General features: G+C 31.0%; 3 protein-coding genes across 3 annotated transcripts; 1 reads left to right on the forward strand and 2 right to left on the reverse strand.

The window, feature by feature from the left end:
* The first annotated feature begins 3,517 nt into the window (after positions 1–3,517).
* On the forward strand, positions 3,518–6,057 carry LOC118063790 (uncharacterized). Its single transcript, NM_001409505.1, has 3 exons — positions 3,518–3,546; positions 3,667–3,754; positions 4,862–6,057. The coding sequence occupies exons 1-3, from the start codon at positions 3,523–3,525 to the stop codon at positions 5,020–5,022; spliced, it is 273 nt and encodes a 90-aa protein (NP_001396434.1). The 5' UTR covers positions 3,518–3,522; the 3' UTR covers positions 5,023–6,057.
* A 1,867-nt stretch (positions 6,058–7,924) lies between these two features.
* Positions 7,925–20,033, reverse strand: LOC118063786 (uncharacterized). The gene is made up of 10 exons (NM_001414606.1): positions 18,952–20,033; positions 13,147–13,303; positions 10,687–10,788; positions 10,531–10,596; positions 10,350–10,451; positions 9,816–9,986; positions 9,607–9,742; positions 8,691–8,935; positions 8,397–8,574; positions 7,925–8,324 (listed from the first exon to the last, which is right to left on the reverse strand). The coding sequence occupies exons 2-10, from the start codon at positions 13,243–13,245 to the stop codon at positions 8,224–8,226; spliced, it is 1,200 nt and encodes a 399-aa protein (NP_001401535.1). The 5' UTR covers positions 13,246–13,303; positions 18,952–20,033; the 3' UTR covers positions 7,925–8,223.
* Positions 14,576–17,550, reverse strand: LOC118063788 (uncharacterized). The gene is made up of 3 exons (NM_001409508.1): positions 16,997–17,550; positions 16,734–16,926; positions 14,576–16,652 (listed from the first exon to the last, which is right to left on the reverse strand). The coding sequence occupies exons 1-3, from the start codon at positions 17,237–17,239 to the stop codon at positions 16,591–16,593; spliced, it is 498 nt and encodes a 165-aa protein (NP_001396437.1). The 5' UTR covers positions 17,240–17,550; the 3' UTR covers positions 14,576–16,590.
* Positions 20,034–23,892: the final 3,859 nt, after the last annotated feature.

A 23,892-nucleotide genomic window follows, 5' to 3' on the forward strand; every position in this document is an offset into this window, starting at 1 on the left:
ACTTGCACAAAAAGACAAAGCAAAAATCGTTTGCAAGCATTATAAGATCGATGCGACTTTTTTTATAGGAGAGAAATTGCCACTATTCTAACTTTGAAACAGTAAACGAACTTCAATTCTGGACGGTGACGTAATTGAACATACAATGCTGACATCTACTAATTTTCTCAGGCAAGATTTGTTCTTTAGTTAAATGTAGAATCTCAAAAGATGTAAGAATTGACTATTCCTTCACAATTAACATTATAATTATTCTTTTCAATGCTAAAAAATGGTAATAAAAAGACTGTCATCATTATTCGTAATATTCCTTTAAATTTCTTTCCCAGTGGGAAGTTATTGTAATGGGTCCAATTTTGCGAATCCCAAATTTTGACAACTCTTCACGTTTCAAGGTACCCAGAGTCAAGAAAAAAGTTTTTAAGTGAATGTCTGTGTATGTACGTACGTTCGTATATGCATTTGGAATTATTTGTCGCCTCAATTATCTCGAAAGTAAAAAATTATATCGACGTAGGACAAATTTCATTTAATGCTTGATTACGTAACTAAGAACTGATTAGGTTTTCAACAAAATCAGTCTAGTGATTGTTTATGTCGATTCAAGAACCAAAGGAAATGATCAACTAGCTAAATTTTGTCATTCCTTCTACTGGGAAGTTGGTCCTCTGAACCTTTTAGGTCGCACCCAGACCATTAGACAGCACTGATGTTTATATGAGAATAATCATTTAAATTCAGAAAAACGCAAACTGTTAAGAACTTCAACTTTATAAATCCGAGCTATTAACCTTAGATCACCCAACATGGTTCCAACGCCACACATTTAGTCATGATGCCATTTCCATCATTCTTATGAACACGTATAGAGGTCTATTATACACTTTAAGAAAAATATAAATAAATCTAGTGCATCGAACAGTTTTGTGGATTGGATCTAAAGAAAAAACAGGGCACCTCAAAGTTCATCCTGAACGTAAAATTTGTGAAATAGTTACAGACCATTGTAACGAAGTTACGTTTTTAGACCGATATTATAGAAAATTAATTTGTCTAATGGATCGATAATCAGAAAAATAGATTTATCGACCCATGAAAAGTAGCGCGAAATTTAAATTATTGGCAAAGCCTATTAAAACCATGTATTAGAGAGGGAGGGTCATAAGAAATATAATGGTGGTGGGGGATAGCAAAGGGGGCGGAGTCAAGCTGTATAAGTAGGGCCGATTGTTCTGCAGTCGACACATTTATCTCCGAAATGTTAGACTGAAGAGATCAGCGAGAGCTGTAGCTCTGGCTAAAAGGTTGTAGCCTTTTAGTGACCTGGAGAGTTGGAGCTTTCCAGCCTTAAGACCTGAAGGGTTGTAGCCACGGAGGGTTGTGGCCTTTCGGCAAGGAGTTGGTGCTCTTGGTTTTAGGTAGCAATCGAGAGTTGAAGCTTACGATTAAGTCGGTCGAGAAGTCGTAGCTTCTCGCTGACGAGTTGAAGCTGAAAGTTGGAATTAGATTTTAATTTGTGTTTAATGAAATTACTTTGTAACATATCCGCCATAGAATTCTGGGCCATAAAATTTGATAATTTTTAAATTGGGGCGGGATTTTCTTTTTTTCTTGGGGATTCACCTTAAGGAAGGTAAGTGATAAAGTTAAAGTACCAGTATTGGCTCTCCTCACTTCTTTAACTCTTCATAATATTTAATTCATGATTGGCAACCACTGTAAAAGCTATTAGTAACTGTTATTTGTACACTTTTAGTATAATCTAAAACTGGTATTTTATCGTATTTTGAATATATCTTATATTCTAAATGTTATCATAAAAAAATAATAGAACATTCGCAGCAGACATCAAAGTAGACGCAGACAATACAAGTTAAGGTTATTAACCTGAATGATTAATCAGCAATGTCCGAGTTAAAATACACGTTATATTTTTTCGTAAGCGTCTGTGATTTTTTGTTCTGCTACAAAAATTAAAACTTCAATGTAACTTATAAAGTAAATTATATCTAAACGTCCGTGTTGCAGATACACCGCATATTTACATAGACACCGAATTGGTTGATGCATTTAATGGTGCATTATACTCCATTTTTCATAAATTGATAATAATATAAATATGATTAAAATTGAAAAAATTTTTTTATCAACGTGCATTATGTGTCACGGAAATTTAATAATATTTTTACAATATTTGTTCAGGTGCAAAAGACGTATTTTCGTTAAACCAGTTTTGGCGAATCGAAGTTGAAAATTTAAGAATAGTAAGGTTTAAAAAGATTGTACATCAAACATCAGTTTTATCAATTAACAGAAAACTGCAATAAGGATTTTATCTTATTCATATGTTTTATATGTATATTTCTTCCACAAGATAGCTGCAGACAAACAACTATTTTAAATTACACAGGTTTTCTAGAACCTAGACTTGTAAAACGTGTTTGAAATCGAACCTTGCTAGCCTTCTTTCATTTTAGTGCAAACATTTATTTCCAAGCTTTGCATATGTGTTAACTCTACCTAGTAGATGATTCATTATTATTACCATTATTGTAAGTCCTGATTTTACATAGTAACTAGCTCAATGTTGTGACTTCGTGCTTTGTAATGGTATTGAAAAAACTCTTCTTTATTGAAATGAACAACTCAGATGTATGGCATAGATCCCTTTTATCATTGTTCATAACAAATTTAATTATTATAAACACTTTACATAAACAAAAAGTAGTCTATAATATTTCCGACAATGCCCTCTACATGTCTGCAAAATTTTATTGCCATCGGATTGCCCGTTTCAGAAATTATCCCGGCCCCAGACAGACTGACACCGGAAATTTATGTAGCGGTATAGATAGATGGAGCAATAATCATAATGCGAAGGTATAATATCGAGACATGCTTAGTAAAAGATTTTTACGAAGTACTCACCATCCTTATTTTTCCTGTAGGTTGATAGATACCCGTGATTGGAGTCGGCCTATTTTTATCACGATTACGTATAAATCAATATCACTATAGATACGATTGAGCTATGAGACGTTGGCAAGGGCTAATTTACCATATTGTAAATACTCACTAAAACGGAAACTGATTCTTTATATAAGTAATTTGTTATTGATGTCGTTGTTACCCGATATTATTACTACATGGTTTAATTAACAAAAATATTGTATAAGAACAATAAATGGGAATATTCTGGATCGATTTGAATACATATTTGTGCATATTTTTTGTTTTTTTACAATTTTAAGGAAGGTTAAAAATATCATAACAATCTACTCATGACCTTGACGCGCACCAAATCAATTTTACATAAGGTTAAAAAAGGAGTATGCTAGAGGAATGTGAACATTATTTTGTGCGTCTGAAGATCCATTATTGAATGATCGTACAAAATGAGATCGTACAGACAAGATTTCGATGAACGATATCTAGACTGAAGTCGGTAACAGACTGACTATACTCCTATATAAAATCTTTGTTGGTTAGACTTATCTTCAGTTTGAACGAATATTTCCTTCGATGAACGTTGAGCACAACCTTGTGGTAAGTGGATTGGATTATTTTTACATTAATTTTTTTTTGTGTGCAAAGTAACAATACATGAAAATAGAATTCAATGTCATGAATTCAACTTTGCTGATAGTACTTCATACTTTGTTACAGAATATGTCCGTTTCAAAATTACATCGACTCGAAAAAGAAAAAATGCATGTGCAAGCATGTATAACTCCTTATCATTTCGATTACAACAGTGAGTATTCTCTTTTTATTATGTATGCGTATAATGTCTACAATAATATTTTATCCAGAGGATTTAGTTCATATCTTTTCTTCTTAAGGTAGTTATTCCGTTAAATGCATTTTCTTAGGATTTTTTTAAAATTTGGACAGATTATTATTTAATTAATTATTTACCCATATGTGTAGACTGGAATTCATGTACTATAGTTTAAGAGATATTTAATTTCAAAGTTCACGTTTTAAAAAGTCTTATACATTTTACTATACAGGATATCCGCAAGTCTAATTAGAAACATAATGTTAGCTTGGAATCCCTTCTTACAATTGTAGTGTAATAACTTTAAAAAAAAGTTTGATTTATTAATACAACACAGTTTCCGAAATATTAATTAATAAATTACGAACGGTTTATCGTACTCGAAGAGTAAAAGGGATAAACTGATGAAGAGCTAACAATCCGTGTAAAAAGGATAAAGTACGCACGTGGTAGAATTTTTCAAAGGATAGCCTATACACAATTTTTAGAACTTCTTCTAAAGGAGTAGCTAAAATCAAAATATAATTCAAGATGAAGTTAAACTGTGTCGATATTGTAAAATATTTTCATGTTTGTAGGGACCATAATTTTCATCATTGACATATATTGGGGTCTTCTATTAATGTAATTCTATATACAATTCACATGAAGTACATTGTGAATCTAAGTTGCCTATTATTACCTCAGACCGGTTACGTCAGCCGAGACGTGCGGCGCATGCGCACGACCCGAAGGTGAGTGCACACTCGTACGACTCGTTTTGATGTTATTGTGTTCAAGATAATGATCCGTTGGGTCTCGTAGTGCACAAGAAATTTTATATATAACAAATTATGATAAAATATCTTCCATCACTGTTTTTTTGTACAAATTTTCAAAAAAGTTTTGTGTTTATCTGTAATTGATTATGATTGCATTTCTGAGTACTTGAGTTACCAAGAATTTATTTAAATCTCCTTTTTTCACTGGTCGATAATCGGTCACTTAGGTTCCTCTCTACGGGCATAATAAGTTACATTACATAGAAGTATTTTAGTTTTCAAGTTTAATGAATTATTCAAAGAAGGTTCTATTTTACAGGTCAATCTCTATCAGCAGAACAGTTGGAAGATCTCCGTCGCCATATTAACTTAATAAAGAAGGTTCTTCAATTAATGCGCAAGGTAAATTTGGAATTGGAAAAATCTCAAAGACAGATGGAAAACCAGCTTGAAATTTATAAAAATAGAAAACTTCCCTAATGTTATAATTGTCAAAGCAAGTCAGCTTAAACGATCTCTTAGTGAGGACAGCGTTTATGTCTTTAGCTTTATTTTAAAGTTGATAATATAGTGAATTAGGTGGAAAGAATTCAATAAATATTATTTTCAAACTTCGTATGAACTTCAAAATCAGCCGAAGTATATATCATATAGTTCCATGATGAGAAAAATGAAAATTGATCGAAGCTAAATTAGTCTTGTATGGAAAATTTTATGGAATTTCATTTACGATGTGCTTTTTCAAAATTATAAGATGCGGTAAAGCTACGGACGTACCTACCTTTGCATTTTTTCTAAGAGTACAAGTCAACATTATTTCTGCTTATTCTCTTAGTTCTGACAGTAGACATTAAGTTGTTTATTATTAATGCAAGTGTGAGCAACTAATTGACTGGAAGTAACAAAATGTTGATTTGTTCATTTTTTTTTAGTGTAGAATTAAAAATATTTACGTTGCACGATACATGGTAGAGAATTGAATTTTTTGCAAGTTTATGTGAATTCTAGATTTAAGTTTCTTATTTTTTTGCTTGTGACATAATTATGTTTTATTTGTATTTTATATAAGTAGTCGTCAAAATCTTTGCTATTATTGAATAAAAAAAATAGCATATTTACACTAAAAACAGGATTTATATATAGTTGATACGTATGTTTATAGTTATAATTCTATATTTACTATTAGTAAATCTTAGTTTAATTAAACATGAATTTTTTAGTATACTAAAAATAGAAAAGAGATTGATTAATCAGTAATTAGTGTTATTTAATTTCATACAGCATTTTTCCAATGTAGATGCATGTTCTATTATGAATGTAGTTCTCATCAATTTATTTTCTTTGTAGAGTTAAGTTTATCGCGCTGGGAATTGCAATTAGATATATTCCAAATGGTCTCATTTTTTAAAAACAATCTAGATAGGTAATTAAAATAAGATTGTATATTATGTAGTTTGTATTTTTGCTTGGTAGTAGCTTTCGTAGATGTAACAAATAAAGTTAAGGCTTGGGTCATCGTTTGTTCTATTTATTTTCCTTAACTTAACAGCATAACATCGATCCTTACATACAATCAGATTCCTGTAATTTCTGTACCTCTAATTTCTGCTAGGCGGAGCTAGAGTTCCCCTACTAGTATCACTGCGTGTGTTTAGTGAAAAGTGAGGTTAAAAATGATTGTATCCCCTGAGCTGCAGAAATTACATGAGTCTGACTCTATATAGAATCTCGATAAAGTATGAAATAGATCTAATCAATATCTGGACAGTAAATGATCGGTAAGTAATAAATTATAGTAAGAAGTATGTCAGCTTTTAAAAATCTAGACATTAATTGAGTTGTCAAACAAGATCAAATTCAGTAGCACACATAACAGAGAGGAAAGAGTATACTAAGAACCACAGGACGAAACAGAATTATATCATGTAAAATTGCTCCCCACGCCGAAGGCAAACACATGGTATGATATCTCTCACTTTATTCCTGAGGTAAATATACTTGTTTTTGTCAGAACTTCCCCAAAAGTTGACATTGTTTCCAGTTTTGAGATTAGAAATAGTCATTCTGGATCTCAGAACTGGGACGAAACTTTAACTTTCAGAAGGGTTATAAAAGAAAATGATTTTCAATTCTATGTTAAGATTAATAACAGATAAAAAATTTGCTTGCCCTTAAAAACAGCATGTAAATCAATATGACATTCAAGTTAAAACATTTCATACATGTACTATGTCTATTACCATATCTGTATTACCATTTCGTTTATCGTCTATGTGATACCGTATGAAGGTTAGGAGGTGATTTGAATGACAAATAGAGCTATAAACTGAATGAACAGATAATAAAATAAACATAAATGTTTACGATAGAGCTGTAATTGTTAGAGTTTAATGGAATAGACTTTTTTTTGGTGATGATAGAGATGTATACTAACTGAGATGTAAGTCGAACACTTGTAAATGACAGAAACTGAATGATCTCTGTAGGGAAGTGGACAACTCCATCAATTACAACTCTATTGTAACTTCTCTACTTCATACATATCTTAATATCTACATGCAAAATAAAACTTAAGTAGATAAAATGGCACTTCAATTACATATTATAATTATTAGAATATGATGTTTATTTATTATAAAATAATGTCTAGACATGTACCAATCATAGCATTACATTTTAAACAAACTTTTCAGATGACGTAACAAACGTTAAAAATGCAAAGATTTTTTGAATGCTTGTATATTTTTTTTTTTTTTTGATCGAAGAAGGTGTCTTTAAATGTCCTGCCTACCCCAGTGCTAGGCCTCGAGATCATTGTGCTGGATTTGTTTGCACAATAAAGGCAGTCGTCTCATGTCTTAGGCCTGCAGTCCCAGGTTCCCAAGTTGCCTTGGTTTTTTTAGCCCTGAACAGTCCTCGTTGACTTCCATGGTGGTTCAAATTGAACATTATCTTTTTACCTCCATGCTAGCCCCGTGGCCCCCGGTTTCCTCAGCATCAGGTAGGCAAGATCTATGTGACTGAGTCAACCTTAGAGGTTGTCCCAGTTCCATAAGAAATCGTCCTACCTTCGGCAGCTTCATTTCCACAGCATCAGCTTAAGATAACGAGAGAGTGTGTGAGGAATTTTGCGGTCTACCTGTACGGAGCTTCTTCTCAAGTAAGGCTGTATACAATAGGTTGTCGCCCTGTTCCCCAAGGCTATCGTAGCGGTAATAGTACTTTTTTGTACTATTCAGTCATCAGAACGATAGCTTACACCTTTGACTGTCCTCTGAGAAGCCTCCCGCTCATCGTGGTCAGAGGAAAGACTAATATTATAGATGAGTCTTGTCTCGGTCAGGAATCGAGACCCACTACTCATATGTGTACATCTCTAAAATAACTGTAAAAAAATTGGTCGTCATTTATGTTGCGTAGTAGAGATAACTTTCATTTACGTTATTTAGATAATATAGTCGGACGATCAAGCCTTCTTTGTCATTTCATATTTTTATTTAAAAGAGTAAAACAGTTTTTATACAAACGACTTTATTCACTAAGTATGCATTGACGATATTTTCTCAAAAATAATTATACAAAATACTAATAACTTATATGAATATATCATAATGTTTTATAAATTTGAGAACTGTCTTGAAAATTTTCTGATTGGAAAGATCTGCAGTAATTAGTCTCCTATTATTTACTCCTTGACACATAATTTGCCAACCATTGTCCCACTCGAGCTTTGAGTTTTTTTAATTCAGGATATTCAACGCCAAATTTTTTTTCTAGGACATCTGTAAAATCAATACAAATTTAAATAACAATTCTAAGGTATGAAAATGACATTGATTATTTATTATTTTTACCTTTTAAACACTTATAAGTTTCCGTTTTACTGTAATTTAGTTTTTTTGTTCCCCGAAATTTCTTTCCGGATCCAGAATAGGCTGATTGTACTACATGACTCAACGTATATGACATGAGTTTGCTTATACAGTTTTTCAGGCATGATTCACCACTAATGACAATGCTGTATCTATTTATCTGAAACAAAAAAGCTGTGAATATTAATTATCCATTTTTATCTTCTTTTCGTATTGATTTACTTAACTTTACGTAATCGATTAATTATACTCTATTTTTATAGCACAAAAATTTACCAGTTCCGAACGATTTATTTCTGATTCTGCAAGTAAACGATTCAATTTCTCAAATTCCGCCACTGACTTCGATGGTAATTCATCATCCAGAATTTTTCTAAAAACTTCAGAATTAATATTGTTCGATGTAGTTGAACTTTTACGACCTTGAGGTATGCATGACTCGTTTTTTTTTAAAAATGATAATACGTCAGAACGAAATTCATCAAAGTTTTGCTGCAGCGTTCTAATGCTGGAGTGGACGTCTACAAAGAGAATATTTAATATCAGATTGTATTGTCATAAACCATAATGAGGCTAAAAATTAAAAAATTTTCTTACAGTGATACAAAATAAGAATTGCTTGATGAATGATAAATTAGAGCAATTTCTAATGTAGCTAGAGATCATCAGTAAGAATCCTAAAGATATGAACTTCTTCAATAAAACTGAGGATTTTATTTGCACTAAACTACAAAAAAAATTAGAAGTTTTATGTGTATTATGGACACTAAAATCCATTTTTTTATGGATATCTATATAGCCAATCGACATGCATCTAGTATACTCATAATAGGAATAAACCAAGTAAGAATTATAAATTAATTTTGAGATTTCCGAGAAGAAGAGCTATCTGCTAATACGGGAAATAACTGCCCATTTGAGTGAGCATTTGTAGTTCATACAAGCCATTAATTATTGGTGAATAAATACGTTACTTTTACTTCTACGTATTGGAATGTAGATTATTTAACTATTGATAAGCATAGACCTGATATGCCTGCATTCAAGTCCGCTTGCTTCAGATATTTATCATATGTAAGAATAGTGCAATCTAAGTTGGAACGTAACAGGGATGCATCTGAAAAATTCCAAAATCTTTTTTATCAAATGTAATGGTTAACTCTACCGTAATGTAAAAAACAAAATATATTACTTGAGGTGATGTGTTCTATTATACTGGAATCGATGATGTCATTAACTCCGTTTGGGACAGCGACATTGAGGGCTCGTTGTAACGTTTCAGTATATGGCAGAGCTGCGTACTCGTGAGTAACAGTGAATTGAATATACTGAAAAACTATTACAATTGAGTATAAACTAGTAACAATTACATTAAAAAAAACTTATGAAAAGATCATTTACCTGCGGAGTTGAGGATGATGACGAGGGTTCTGTTGGTCGTATGTTAATATTGCATTCACTGGAATTTCGGTTATTTTTAGGAGCTGGACATTTTTCATTAATCGTATTACTACTGGCTTCCGAAATGTTCTGTATCTTGGAAAAACTTGGCGTTTTCGAAGGTTTCCTGGGCTATAAATTAATTATTGTTGAATTGAAAACTTTTTGTCATTATTAATCCGTATGAATTGAACAATCTCCATTTTGCGGTTCGACAACATACCGAAGTTATTGCTAGACTTTCAAAAGTTATTCCATGATTGTATGAATAGCAATAAGAAATAAGTTAATATATATGTGAGCGAGCAAAGGACTTTATTGATTACTACGTCATTATATATCTGTTATTTTCAGCTTTATTCTTTTTTCTTGAACTATACTTCTTATTATTAGATTTAGTTATTTGATTGGTATTTGAAAGTAAAAACTAAGAAAAAGTAATCATAATAAAAAATTTTTCAGAAAATGTTAGATGATAAAGTAGAGATTACTAACCTTTTTCATAAACAACTTTTTTTTCTTCTGAGATGCAGCCGGTATCTCTGTTTCATCCTCTTCCTCAGAACTCGTGAAATTTGATGCAAAGGAATCTGCAAGCTATAGAAACATTTGAATTTTAAGACACATTGTTCGTATTATTCCTTAAAAATCGGGATAATATTAAATTAAAGTTTACATTTTTCCATGTTTCTGAATCAATACTCGATTCTGATGATTCAGAGTCTGATCTCCACAGTCTCGCCTGAAATATAATTATCAAATCGGTCAAAGTAGTTATTGTAACTTAATGAAAAATTAGAAAAATTCGAGAGATTTATTCTTTTTTACTCACTAATAAAATATTTTTTTCCTTTGTACTTAATTTTCCAAAGCTGTTATTGCCCACTTTTTTATTTCGAAACTTACTTCGTCCAACGTTCTCCGATACTTTATCCTTAAAATAAAATTCGAATTTTATGCACATGAAATATTACTATTTAGAAAAAAAAGTCATTCACAATATAAATTTCGATACTGTTAGAGCAGAAATATGTTACAAAAAAAATCTACACAAAATTTAAACAGATACGTTTTTGTGTGCAGATGGGTACTTTTGCTGCTGCTGAAAGGAACAATTTCTATCCGAATTGGCTTTAGCCTGGAAGTTAACCCGCACCCTATATATCCCTTGTAAAAAAAAACGACAGTACCGTATAGAAAACGATAGGAAAGTTTTCTGTCGTAATTATGACGGTTTCTGAATCGTAACCTATGATACAGTCGAAGCTCGTTAGTGTTGACAGGATGATTTTGCTAGTGTTGCTCGTCTTTCGCCCCACTCCGATCTCTTTAATAACTAATGAAATCTTGCGTGAGTAGCGCGTATTTTAAATTCAATCAACACTATAGTTAACATATATGTTAAATACAGGTTATGTATCACACATATGTATCCTTTCTTTATTTTTATTTTCCGCGCATTCTTATGCGCAATGAGGAGAATAGGTTCACGAGTAATAGGGATATAGGGGAACAATAACACCAACAAATGATCCTGGACGGACGTGTCAACACTAACGATCTTCGACTGTATTCGAATACGGTTGAATACGGGAGTCTGGAAAAAACATCTGTCGTCTCTTATCGTAATCAATCGAAAATTCTATTTTCACCCGATTATTTTATCGTCGTCTATCGTAATGAATCATGAATATACTCACAAGAGAATATTCTACCGTATCCTGTCGTAACCAATTGTACATATTTGTACACTAGGCTATTCTGATACTTAATTTACAAATAGAAAATAGGCCCATATGAACGTATTTTTTAGTTACATTTATAGATAAAAAGGAAAATGAGAATGATTGTGTTAATTAGAGTTCAGTTGAGTGATTATTTAATAATTGTTGTATGTAATGTCGTGTATTTAGTTTTAAATTAAGATTTATTCATTTTTGCGATTACAAAACATTTTGTAAATTTCTTAGGTTAAACAAATTGATAAAAAAATCCTTATTCCCTGAGTATTAAATATACGTAGTAAAAAATAAAGTGAACGTGGAATTCTCTAACAATTCAGGTACACAATTAGTTTTTAAACTGTAAAATATCCTTACAGCTTAGAAACAAATAATCTATTGACGATTGATTACGACAAAATAAAATAGTACATGCGGTAATAAATTGAATATGGACGGTTGAATACGATCGAATATTCTAAAATGAACAGAATACGTACATTCGGTTAACGACAGTCTCTTCTCCAGTGAATAATTAATAATGAACGATTGATTACGACATGATGCGATCGGATATTCTCTAGTATATATAATATTGTTAATGCATTACAATAGAACACGAAATAAATATTTGTGTTTATCGTTGCTGACTGCCCTTTATGTTTGCCGAATTTAATACGATAAACTTGTGTTCTCCAAAAGGTTGTCAAAGATTACGATAGACGTCTTATTCAAACGTTACGATTGAAAATTATATACATATTTTTGTTTGTCCGGATTTCTGTATTGAACACGACAAGATTTCTGGTTACGCTCAGTTATGACAGATAACAAAAATTTCTCTAATCGTAATTTACGACACAAAACGATATGATATGACGAGAAATGTGTCTCAGATTTTAATTAAAATTGTTCCGGATTGATTACGATTTCAATCTCTATTCGGAAATAAATTTTCTTTTAGAGGTACGATAGCGTACGATAAACGCATGGACAACTGGATAGAAATCCTGTCGTTTTTTGTCTCATTTTATCGGTTTGTTTTACAAGGGATATATATATTTTCCTGATCAGCATTATTAAAAGTACAACATACTCCATTTTTAACGAAATCGACAGTGATGGAGTAATATTATATATATAATTACCGAAAAATTTTTTCCAACAATATTCAACAACTTGAAGATTTTTCATTAATCTTTAAAATAATATTTCAATCTATTTGTCAATAACTCACTTTCTAAAAAGAAAGATTTTGATTTTCATTGATTCATTATTTCAGAATTCCTACTTAACATATGATTCGTAAATATTATATCACATAGTGGTTACACTAGCTATCAACTGATAACAAGATCAACTAATTTAGATCATAGTTTTACTTGAATGAATTACCACTTTCTTATTTTTAAACACAGATATTTAGTTTGTTTTTATCTATTAAAAAGACAAAGACAGACTAGAAAACAGTTTGTACTTAGTCTCATTACTAATAACAGATTCTTCATATTAGACTAAAAACAAACTGAATTTTTCGACTCGAAAACTCAATCTGCCATTTCTTAACTTACTTGTTTATTTTCGAAGTAATTAGCAGTTGATGGTGATGGCGCACGTTTGCTATTTTCTTCTGCATTAACGATCATGCGTTTCTTCCATTTTTTTTCCATTATACAATTTCAGACATGTATGAGGCTACTTTATCGTCTTAGTGTCTGCCTGTAACACCTGTAAGCTCAATCTGCGTCAATCACTCTACATTAAAGTAAGCCTTCGAATAAAGATTGATTTACTTTCCACGTGTAGACATATGTCGTTAGTAAATTTAGAACAGTTTCTGTTTACGTAAAATATAGTTTGCCGACAGTCCCCAATCTCACTGTATACATATTGTATAACTTGACCTACTTATCGTCTATACAACGTAGAATTGTGAGATAGGATATTGCCACATCATAACATACGTACCATAAACGTTCAATTATTTATGAGTTGAAATTTTCAAATTGATGCATTATACTCTCATACAATACTGGACATGCAGTGCAATTTTTTAAAGTTTTTATATGTGATTTCCCTATACCGTCCTATAGAAAATCACACAGCATTTATGTCCAGTACTGTACAATAACTTGCAAGGTTACATATATTGTAAAATAAGATCAAATAACAATTTTAGAAAATTAATGAATAAGGAAAAAGTTTATTGAAGATTGACAGCTAGTAATTAAATAGAAAGAATACGTCCGGTCAACTCAAGTCTCAGTAAAAACTGGAGATTAACAAACTCTCCCCTCGTTGCTATAAACAATCTAATCGTCAAGTAATCGTCATTACTAACAAACTGTCGTTAGTCTAATAATCATTAAATGGCGACATACAAATATTTTACAATATATATGTAAACAACGTTAACATATATACCCCATTTTAAACGATTAATTTGTTAATGAATTGAATTTGCGACCTATAGCAGAAGCCCCACTCCGATCTCTTTAATAACTAATGAAATCTTGCGTGAGTAGCGCGTATTTTAAATTCAATTAACACTATAGTTAACATATATGTTAAATACAGGTTATGTATCACACGTATGTATCCTTTCTCTATTTTTATTTTCTGCGCATTCTTATGCGCAATGAGGAGAATAGGTTTACGAGTAATAGGGATATAGGGGAACGATAACACCAACAAATGATCCTGGACGGACGTGTCAACACTAACGAGCTTCGACTGTAAACGCTTTCACCGTTATCATGTTCCCATTTCCCCACCGAAAAAATATCAATTAATAAGAATTCGCAACAAAAACAGTGTATTCTAATTTTTCATTTGGGACTGTCTGCGCAGGTCGATGCGCAGAAAAGAACATTCTGATAAAAAAAGATGGACATATTTACAGTGCAGAGTGGGGATTAAAAGCGTAGGAGGAGAAAGGTATATTGGAAAATAAAGGATAATTGGAAAGAGTGAAAATTTTCTGGATTGATTACAGCGAGCTTTGGCTGTAAATGCTTTAGTCTTTAGAAATGTAATTTTTATCCAATAATTTATGATTAGCAAATTATGATTATTTAACTATTGTACATTGCATGATTTAAAAAATTTGGTCTTGGTGCAACCCTGTAGATTTACATGACTAACTTGCCCGTGGAAAGTATGAAAAATTAGCAAACATTTAATTATTTTTAATAACAATATTCATAACATCGTGAATTGTGAACATTGGCTGGTTTGCCTTTTTTTAGTTTTTTACACAAAAAGTGACTCAATTGATTTTCCTCAAATTATAGCCCGGAATAAGCACCAGACCTATACTTTAAATAAAAGTGGTTTCATGTGAACAGTATCAATTGTTTTCAAAATACACGATACAATAATTCATAACCAGCATACATACGCACACCCAGCCCTCTTCTTAAGTACCTATACTAGTATTCAATCTAGCAATCTCGAAATGTAACCATGTGTCAAAATTATAAAGTTACACAATCGAATTTGTTACAACTACCCACTGGAGGTTAATAGCGATATTGTATGAAAAATTTTTCAAGGACACCTTTGTTCATTCTATTTTTCCTCCTATATTATCAAAATTCAATGAAATCCGTTAGATCGTGAACAAAAACATAATCTCATAAAATGTATATATATATAAAACATGTACTCATCCTCCCAGTACGGAAATACGTCCTTGGATTCCAAGAGCGACTAGTAAATTACTCACAGTGGCACAATAATGTAACATTATGAAACATTTGGTTGTTATAAATTAGATTACCTCGAATAATTGAAGTCTGGCGGGAACTATCTTCACACTAACTCGAAACTAACCTATCTTTTACAATAATGTACAATATACAACATAATTTGATAAAAAATGTGTTCAACTCACGAAATGGACGTGTTCTCTTCTGCAGCCGATTTGAGCAACTGACATTGAACGACTTAGTTCTCTTCTATCCATGCGTTGTTAATGAAGTTTGAATACGAGTCTATACATACTTTGTTCATGCAGATAAACATTTCGGTAAACATTCCGACGCTATAAAAAGCTGTTGTGATGTATGAACTAATGAAATTATTATAAGAGCCGAATTTTATATTTTTGTCACCCTATAAAAATAAAAATCATCACATTTTTAGCATGATAGACAAAGAACCTTTGCTTTTTTGGTGTCATAAGTTTGTAAAATAATCTTTTGTAATTATGTATATGCGGACATTATGTATATGTAAATGTGATGTTAATGTTAGTGAAGTCTTAACTGAAGGGGAATTTTTTCTTTCTCGAAAAAGAGTTATTAACCATGTAACATGAACGGAAATAAAACCTTTTTGTTTAAAACAATTGGATTAGTTATAAACAATTACACACTAGATTTATGCGATATTTTTGATTTTTTTAACAGGATATTTTTCTTTTATTGAGAAAAGGTTTATAATTACATGATAGAAATAGAAACTAACTTCATTTGCTCATAACAATTGTATTGGTCATAAACAATCGAAAATGGGAATAATGTAAGTAAATCATACGATAAAATTCCCATTGTTTTGTCTATTATTAATAGCTACGAGTTTATCAGCCCCTTATTAATACCATCAGAAAGTAATATGTATCTGGAATTGGTTTATTTGTACTACAAAATTACTATTCAAAACTTTTTTCGATCAATTTATTATTATGTACAGTATCGAATATAAATAGTGCATGATTTTCTATACGATGGTATAGTAAAGTTGTATGTATAACCTTTGAAAATCAAACAACATTTATGTCCGGTACTGAACCATTTTCACGCACATTACGCGGATGAAGTTGCAGGAATCAGCCACTTTCAATAATAAAGACACAGTAAAATATATCATTATTTGTAACTTTATTAAATCCTTAAAAAAGAGTTTGTCAGCTGTCACAACTAATTTCAATATTTAAGTAGCAGTCCCTTTCGTCAGGTAATGTGTTTTTCTCTATGGAATTAAAAAGCGATTTTCCCCCTCGAATTAGTCATTTATTTTTTGTTTAAAAATTTGGACCATCTTCTCTTGAAATATTTAAATACTTTTGGATAGCCTGTGAAATTTATATTTTGATGAAATGCAAGTAAATAATAGTATTCTTTCAAAAATGAAAAAAATTCCTCAACATACTTACGTGAATGACGCCGACTTTTTTCTTCAAACAATGATTCCAAAGGCAAATCTGTGAATCCGAAAGTAAAATTTTCTAATCGCTGTACTCTCCGTTTCAGTCTGATCAATGCAATTTGCCCGATAACATACAATACATCCGGTGGCATATAGCCATAAGTTTCGGCAGGTTTCACTTCTAACATGCGTGTATAAACCTGAGAAAAAAGCATTTTTAATTCCGAACTATTGATCAAATTTTATTTATTTTTTCTAAAATTTAGTTACTTCAAAAAGATCCATTTTATTGCAATTGACATCTAATGGTTGATTAACAGGTACATAATAGATTCCACGCCAGTCTACTTCGTTATATCTTAAAATTTTGAAAAGACGATCTTCCTCAAAAGACACCCAAGCTGGCCAACCGATTGAATCCATGATTAATATCTGCCTTGACAAAACTACACTGATTTCAACCACGCTATTTTCTTGATAGGCAACTTTACAAGGTTCCCATAACTTCACCATAACACAACGAAACGTCTACTCTAGGCGCACTTCACAATACCTTTGAATCGGTCTTCGAAAACTTAAACTTGAATTTCCTATAGCGCATTTAATATATACCAGCAATCTATCTTAAATTTTTTATATTTATATCTTCAGTCTTTTTTATCGCGTTTAGAAATTGCCTACTTATATTTATAATGTTTTTTAATGTGATTACCGGTCAGTCACTTATTAATTTGTATGGTAGTAGATGTTTATCACTATCACAAGCTGAAGAGCACTACGTCCCAGTAAAACGCAGATGTCTCGCTTGTCACACCTTTATCAGTCCTTATTTTAAAAAAAAATAGGTCACTTAACACTTCACAACTTCCTAAAATGAATTAAGTTGACATATATCACGCTAATATCAGCTAAAAGTATTTATATCGCGCTGAAATTCGAGAGTTGAATCGACAATCCTACAAGGAAATATGTTACCAATGGAATACTAAGTATCCTGTTTGTCGGATACAAATGAGATGGCCCGTGTGTCTACCGCATGTATTGAATTCTTTAAATTCAAGGTTACGATACATCTGTGGGATGAAATAACATAATTTAATAATAATTTGTTCATCTTTTTCATACTATCTTTGAGAGGCTATAATAATTTCAAATTTGATCATGACGTTTATTCTATACAGAGTATGATCAAATTCGCGCAAAGTAGTAACATTAGCTTGCTGCGAAGATGGAACGAAACAAAAAGTTCTCCTGTTTTGACATTTTGAAAGAGATATAATTGACCAATTACGTGTAAGCAGCGGGTAACCAGTCGTTAGACATTACACAAAGTATGACAATAATTCTTTCTCTCTTCATTTATATAGTTAATATCTATACTTAAGAAAATATTAATCACAACATGTAATTCGAATGTGCGAAAATCCAATTTTGTTATAAACATTCACCTCAGAAAGTTACGAATATTTTATTTACTTCCAATAAATTGTCGTAAAAATAAATTATATTTTTAGTAGTTAGACTTTTTTAGAGACAATTTATAATAACATCAATTAAATTAGATTGATTCCAATTGTGAGTTTAACGCTACTGATTGATGGGTATTCCTTTTTTAACACTAAGTATTCAAACTCAAAATATTTTTATCCGACCGATTTAAAGTGTAAATTTCGAAAATCTTTTTTATTTCTTCCACTTAAGTTAAAAAAATAACTTTGATAATCATTAACACGCATAAACTGTTTATGGTTTGAAATAAGGTTCATAAACATTTTAAGATTTTTTTGGAAGACTTCTGAAAAAAATTGTCAAAACTTTTCTCTCTAAATTTACTTTATTGTTTCTGACTGTATTATTTAAAATATTAATTTTTTTATATATTCCCTCTATAGGACTAATTAAAGTATTTTGAGATTTTCAATCATGGATAGATAATAAATGAACGCTGATCATAATGACTATAAGCTGTTCAGGGTAAAAAATTTTCTGATCACTTCTTCCTAATTCACCAATGTAATGTATCATAAGAATTCTCGTACAAGATGATAATGTGATATACGAAACTCTGTGAATCATTTGTTATAATACGTTTGATGCTTATTCATGATTAAGTAATGATTACAAGATCAATATTAAAATTTAATCAATAAACTTATCTATTGAAAGTAGATTTTTTTCCTCAAATGAAGCCAAAATTAATTAAATGAGTTAAATTAAATTTATACCTATTGTTTCAGATACTGTTTCTCCACAAAGACCTTTTCTCCGAGTGTATGATGATAAGCATGAAGCGCAAAACTAAAATATGTACAGATACTCGTATCTAATGTCAGATTCTATAAATGCATTACCAATTAATAAATTCTTTCTTTTTATGACTTATAAATTAATATTTTTCTCAAAGCTTACTGTGAATATCAATAACATTTCTACGGAGCATACACATAATGAATCGAAAAAAATTTTAATGCATTTCAGAAAGCATAGTAATGCCCATCCGTACTTATTGCACTTTCATGTATTATGAAAAAGATGAAAAGAATATTTAGTAGTATGTGAGAGGGAAGTTTTGATAAATATTAAAAATGGTATATAATTCAATAGATTTTACAGCTCTTTAGAAAAAATGTATTTTCAAGAGAATTATAAGAATGATTGCAAAAGCTATAAGACTTTATTTTAAATTATTTTTTTAAATCATACTAGTAGAATATTTATTACACATTTAATCAACACTATTATTCAACAAAAATCACAACAGCATCAATTGACTGATTATACGTATGGATTATCATTTTAATTATATTGTTAAGTAAATTCTAAACCTGTCTAGTTAACGTTTTGACTTCTTTTTAGGCATCATTGGAACCATGTTATACGCAGAAATAGATCATTTTGGATGTCTCTAAGACAACTTTAAGGATATCAAATAGGATTTGGACTTTTGTTCATTTGAATCTGAAACATGTATTTTCGATAGCCTTTTTCTAGTTGGGCTTCGAATGCAATGTTTCTGAATCATATATATTCAGCTGACTAGAAAGTTCAAATTGATAACTTTTCAACATGAGAAATCAATTCCGTCGATGAAAAGATATCCATCTAGATTTTCTCGGTTCCGCATAAAACTTCTTGTTTTTGAGGAGGAATTTAAATTAAATTAATACTCTGGTGTTATTACATAAAAATTATTGATCCTTAAATATTCATTTTTTATGTAGATCAAGATCTATTTGGCCTTTTAGACAAATATTGATTATAAGTATGTGAAACCTTTAAACTGCGCTAAAAGATGGTTATCTTTAGATGCCCATTTGACCCTCAAAAAATGCGTTTCTGCATAAAAAGAAAAATATATGCCTTTTAAAATTCGATGTGAAATAATATCCAACAATTACAACAAAAACTAGGGGTGACACGTTGGGACACCTTCCTTGTCAGTAACTTTTTAATCAAGCTTAGAAGAATTTTTATATCACTTTTTTTTTGAGAGTGGCTAGTTTTTCAATTATAAATAATTTAATAGTTTAAGTGCGTTTTTCGGTTAATATGATAGAGGCTGATAGACAGAAAAAAATAGTTGGCATAAAAAATGTTCCCTATTCTGGGAAGAACAAACTTTCATTTCAATCATTTGTACTTGATTTTCATTGTTCTAAAAATTATCAAACATTGATAGTATATTATGCACCTAGGAACTTAGTAGTGATATAGAGTTTGAGCAGTCCTAATGAAAAATAAAAACAACAGTGAAATCATAATAGAATTTATAAGTCTTCATGTCAAGCAATGTTCATTTAAATGTTTGCATGATGACAAGGAAGAGAAAAAAGGGAAGGGATCAAAATGTCAACTTGACGAGCTATCACATATGATAATTTTAAAAACTGCTTGAGTGATCATGTAAATATTGTCAAAAAATATTATCTAGTAAAGAGTAGGAACGATCATGTTGAAACTATTATGTGAGAAAAATTAGATTCAAGCTAAAATGACGATAAACATTAACGAATCAGTTACAACAAATACTCTTCTTCGAGGATATCAATAATAAAAATACGCTCTTGCTTAATAAATAATTCATTATCGAATGTTATAAAAATTTTCATTTTTCTAAGTGAACTTTGTATCTTCTATAAATTACGTTATAATATTTTTCTATACCTCTTTTGTATTTTTCTTAGCATTCGAATATTCAGGATCAAGTTCTGATGAGGGAAAACCTTCAAAAATAAATTATTCGTACTGGGTTACATTAAAATTATAAATAAACTTATTTGGGCCGTATAAGGAACGGCGCAGATCAAGGGGGAGCCATGCTAGATGATTATAGGCACGACTGATGAGATAGCTTATCTGGTAGAACAGCCAGCGCATAACTGGAAAAAATTGGCAAGAGTGGAGATACTCCTGAATCCGTACTATATCCGATAGCAACCCTTTTAACATTCTTTAACTAATTAGGAAGAAAACGACTCCAGTCGTAGCAATAACTGCTAGGTTTACAGTGCTGACACTTATAGGCAAACAAACTTCCTGTGTAATTAAGCATCAGTATAATGATTTTGTAAATTTTTCTTGCTATGGGTATGGATTAGAGCAATTCTCTCTTCTTCTATTGATTATGGCCCCCGGATTTACATAGAAGTTTCTGTTCTTTAAGATATGTCGTGTAACACGGGGGCAGATTATAGTTCATCGTGCCCCATTTTCGTACTGCCCTATATGGTAGTCTGAATATGGGCATTCTGAACACGCCGAGCGCGAGACGCGTCAGCGACTGCCGACCAAAGCGGATAAAGTTGGTGCTACAGGAGGCTAAATTCCAAGCCCTGTGCCTGGGGCTGCAAAGTCAAAATATGACATGTAGGACTAGGTACAACTGGCCAATTGAGGTCGGACTCGTAGTGGTATGTCGTAAGACGTCGGGCTTGTTACGTGTATCCCTGTGTCTGTTTCAAGGTGCAGGTATACGCGCCCCGGGAAACGCTATCGCGAAGAGAGTAGAGTTATAATTTCCCAAAGTTATGCCCTAGTAGGCGAGGTACTCAATTTCCGTCCTTCGGACGGGGGAAGCAAGGATTTGATTCTTCTATTGATTAACTTAAATTTCTTCAATCCTACATAAAAAAAAACAATTTCTTTGAAAGACGCTTATACGTATGCAGAAAAAAATTATGCAAAAGAGATCTCAATAGTTGTAAAAGTTACAAGACTTTATTCTAAATTCGTCGTGAGAATAAAATTAATATTGAATTTACTTCATATTCGATAGATACTTAAATTCAATAAAAATCCCAATGAAATTTTCAGACTAACTTTAATAAACAATCTCGCTGACACATGATGTTTCTTATCTTGCTAACATTGCGTTACCTTTTGTCATACATAAATTATATCAAATCTATATTTTCAAATTATTACATCAATCAATTCTCAATAGATCAAATATTTTGATATTTCAGTACTTGAAATCCTAATTCTATTTCTTTCTGAAGTGATTATCGTCACACAAATGGTGTTACGTTAATCCTATAGGTTCTGAAATATTTTCATCATAATGATGTTTTATGTAATTTTTTTGCCAATTCTATTATATTGTCAATATCATTTTGAAGAGATTTTGTTAACAAAAGCAATATAATTTATGCACAATAGTTGAGAATCAGTTAGTAAAGCAATAAATACTTTAAACTTCCACTGATATTTGTTTTGTCAAGAAAAACACAGATTTAACTTTGAAAAATTTTAATCGATGTCAATAATAAAGGAAACATTCCTTAATTGAGTAAACAGCATTAAAGGTGCATGTTATATCGCTTATTAAAAAGAAGCAAAAATACCAAATCGATCCATTTATATAATTATGCATAATTGACAAAAATTTTATTTTGTAGAAGTGAACGATGATATAAAACCTTTTAAGAAGAAAAGTTAATATTATAACAATAGCTCGTTTGCTAAACAATAGTGCATCGTTTTCAAAAAACTTACAGCAAAACCTTAACATCACTCGTACGGCTATTGTTATACTTGATATCTAATCAAGATTATAAGTCTATACATGTAAATATTCTATTTTAATCCAATAATATCGATCACAAGACAAGTAATTATGTTGTTTATAATTATACATTTAGATAGTTTAGAATAAAAGGTTACAGATATTATCATAAATACTTCACATGGCTGGTAATTCGTCAAAATTAATTCTATTATAAAATAATCACAATCATGATTTTTTTGTAGCTTTCACCAAAATAACTCCTATGAAAAATAAAAACATGAACGTTATCTATACCAATACATAAATTTCGAGTGTACGTCTGTCCGGCCATCCATACTAATTTCCGAAACGCCTCATCCGATTGCAACTGAACGTTACAGACATGTAAAGGGTGTATTATTAGGACACACGAATTTATTACCTTCTTTTTAATTCCATTAGAAAGTAATATGGATATGGAATTGGGTCATTCGTACTTTGAAATTGTTAATCAAACATGACCACATTCATATACATATAACATGACATACTTGTAACAAAGTTATGTAACATAATTGTTATATCTACATAACAAAAGTCATGTATTGCAAATATTCAACCATGTTGAATGCCAATCTGACTCATCAGAAAGGAAGCAGACAGACGTAAATCTGACGGACATTTCAACGTCAGAACTGGCTGCTAGAGATAGCAGTCACAATGTTAACGTTTTATTACGGTTACAATGCCATGTAACTGTTGCTTAACAATTAGGTACATAACATAAAACTTAAATTTTTAGGATACCCATGAGTCAAAAAAGTTATGCAACTTGTGACTGTCTGGTTATATCACATTTACATTCGATGTTCATTAAGACACTGTATAGCTCAAAAATATTTTGACACTAAAAAATTTCTACTACTTTTCTTAGAACTAGATAAAAATTTCGTGAATACAGTAGAGTAGATTGTCAAAAATTTTTAAGCTCATTAAAACTCATCAAGCTCATTAAGCGCATCACTTATCTTTTAAGAAAATAACACATTAATTATAGTGTTCTTCATAAGTGTTTAATTCGATAGAGTTGTCAATAATAGGTCTGTAAATGATAACGATTACACAATCGCTTTAGAGAAACGAACTGTTCTATTAGTTACAATTCTATTATAACTTTTTT

This window comes from Chelonus insularis, unplaced genomic scaffold (assembly GCF_013357705.1).
Source record: "Chelonus insularis isolate UGA/USDA-ARS -01 unplaced genomic scaffold, ASM1335770v1 contig_147_pilon, whole genome shotgun sequence".
In the NCBI taxonomy this organism is placed as follows: domain Eukaryota; kingdom Metazoa; phylum Arthropoda; class Insecta; order Hymenoptera; family Braconidae; genus Chelonus; species Chelonus insularis.

Coding starts and splice junctions, on each gene's coding strand:
- LOC118063786 (NM_001414606.1), bottom strand. CDS start 13,245: ATGGAAAAAAAATGGAAGAAACGCATGATCGTTAATGCAGAAGAAAAT. Junction 8,936..9,606: donor AATAGAACACATCACCTCAA/GTAATATATTTT, acceptor TTCTCTTTGTAG/ACGTCCACTCCAGCATTAGA. Junction 8,575..8,690: donor AAATAAATCGTTCGGAACTG/GTAAATTTTTGT, acceptor TTTTTGTTTCAG/ATAAATAGATACAGCATTGT.
- LOC118063788 (NM_001409508.1), bottom strand. CDS start 17,239: ATGGTGAAGTTATGGGAACCTTGTAAAGTTGCCTATCAAGAAAATAGC. Junction 16,927..16,996: donor ATAAAATGGATCTTTTTGAA/GTAACTAAATTT, acceptor CTTTTTTCTCAG/GTTTATACACGCATGTTAGA. Junction 16,653..16,733: donor AAAAAGTCGGCGTCATTCAC/GTAAGTATGTTG, acceptor TAAATTTCACAG/GCTATCCAAAAGTATTTAAA.
- LOC118063790 (NM_001409505.1), top strand. CDS start 3,523: ATGAACGTTGAGCACAACCTTGTG. Junction 3,547..3,666: donor ACGTTGAGCACAACCTTGTG/GTAAGTGGATTG, acceptor ACTTTGTTACAG/AATATGTCCGTTTCAAAATT. Junction 3,755..4,861: donor TTATCATTTCGATTACAACA/GTGAGTATTCTC, acceptor TCTATTTTACAG/GTCAATCTCTATCAGCAGAA.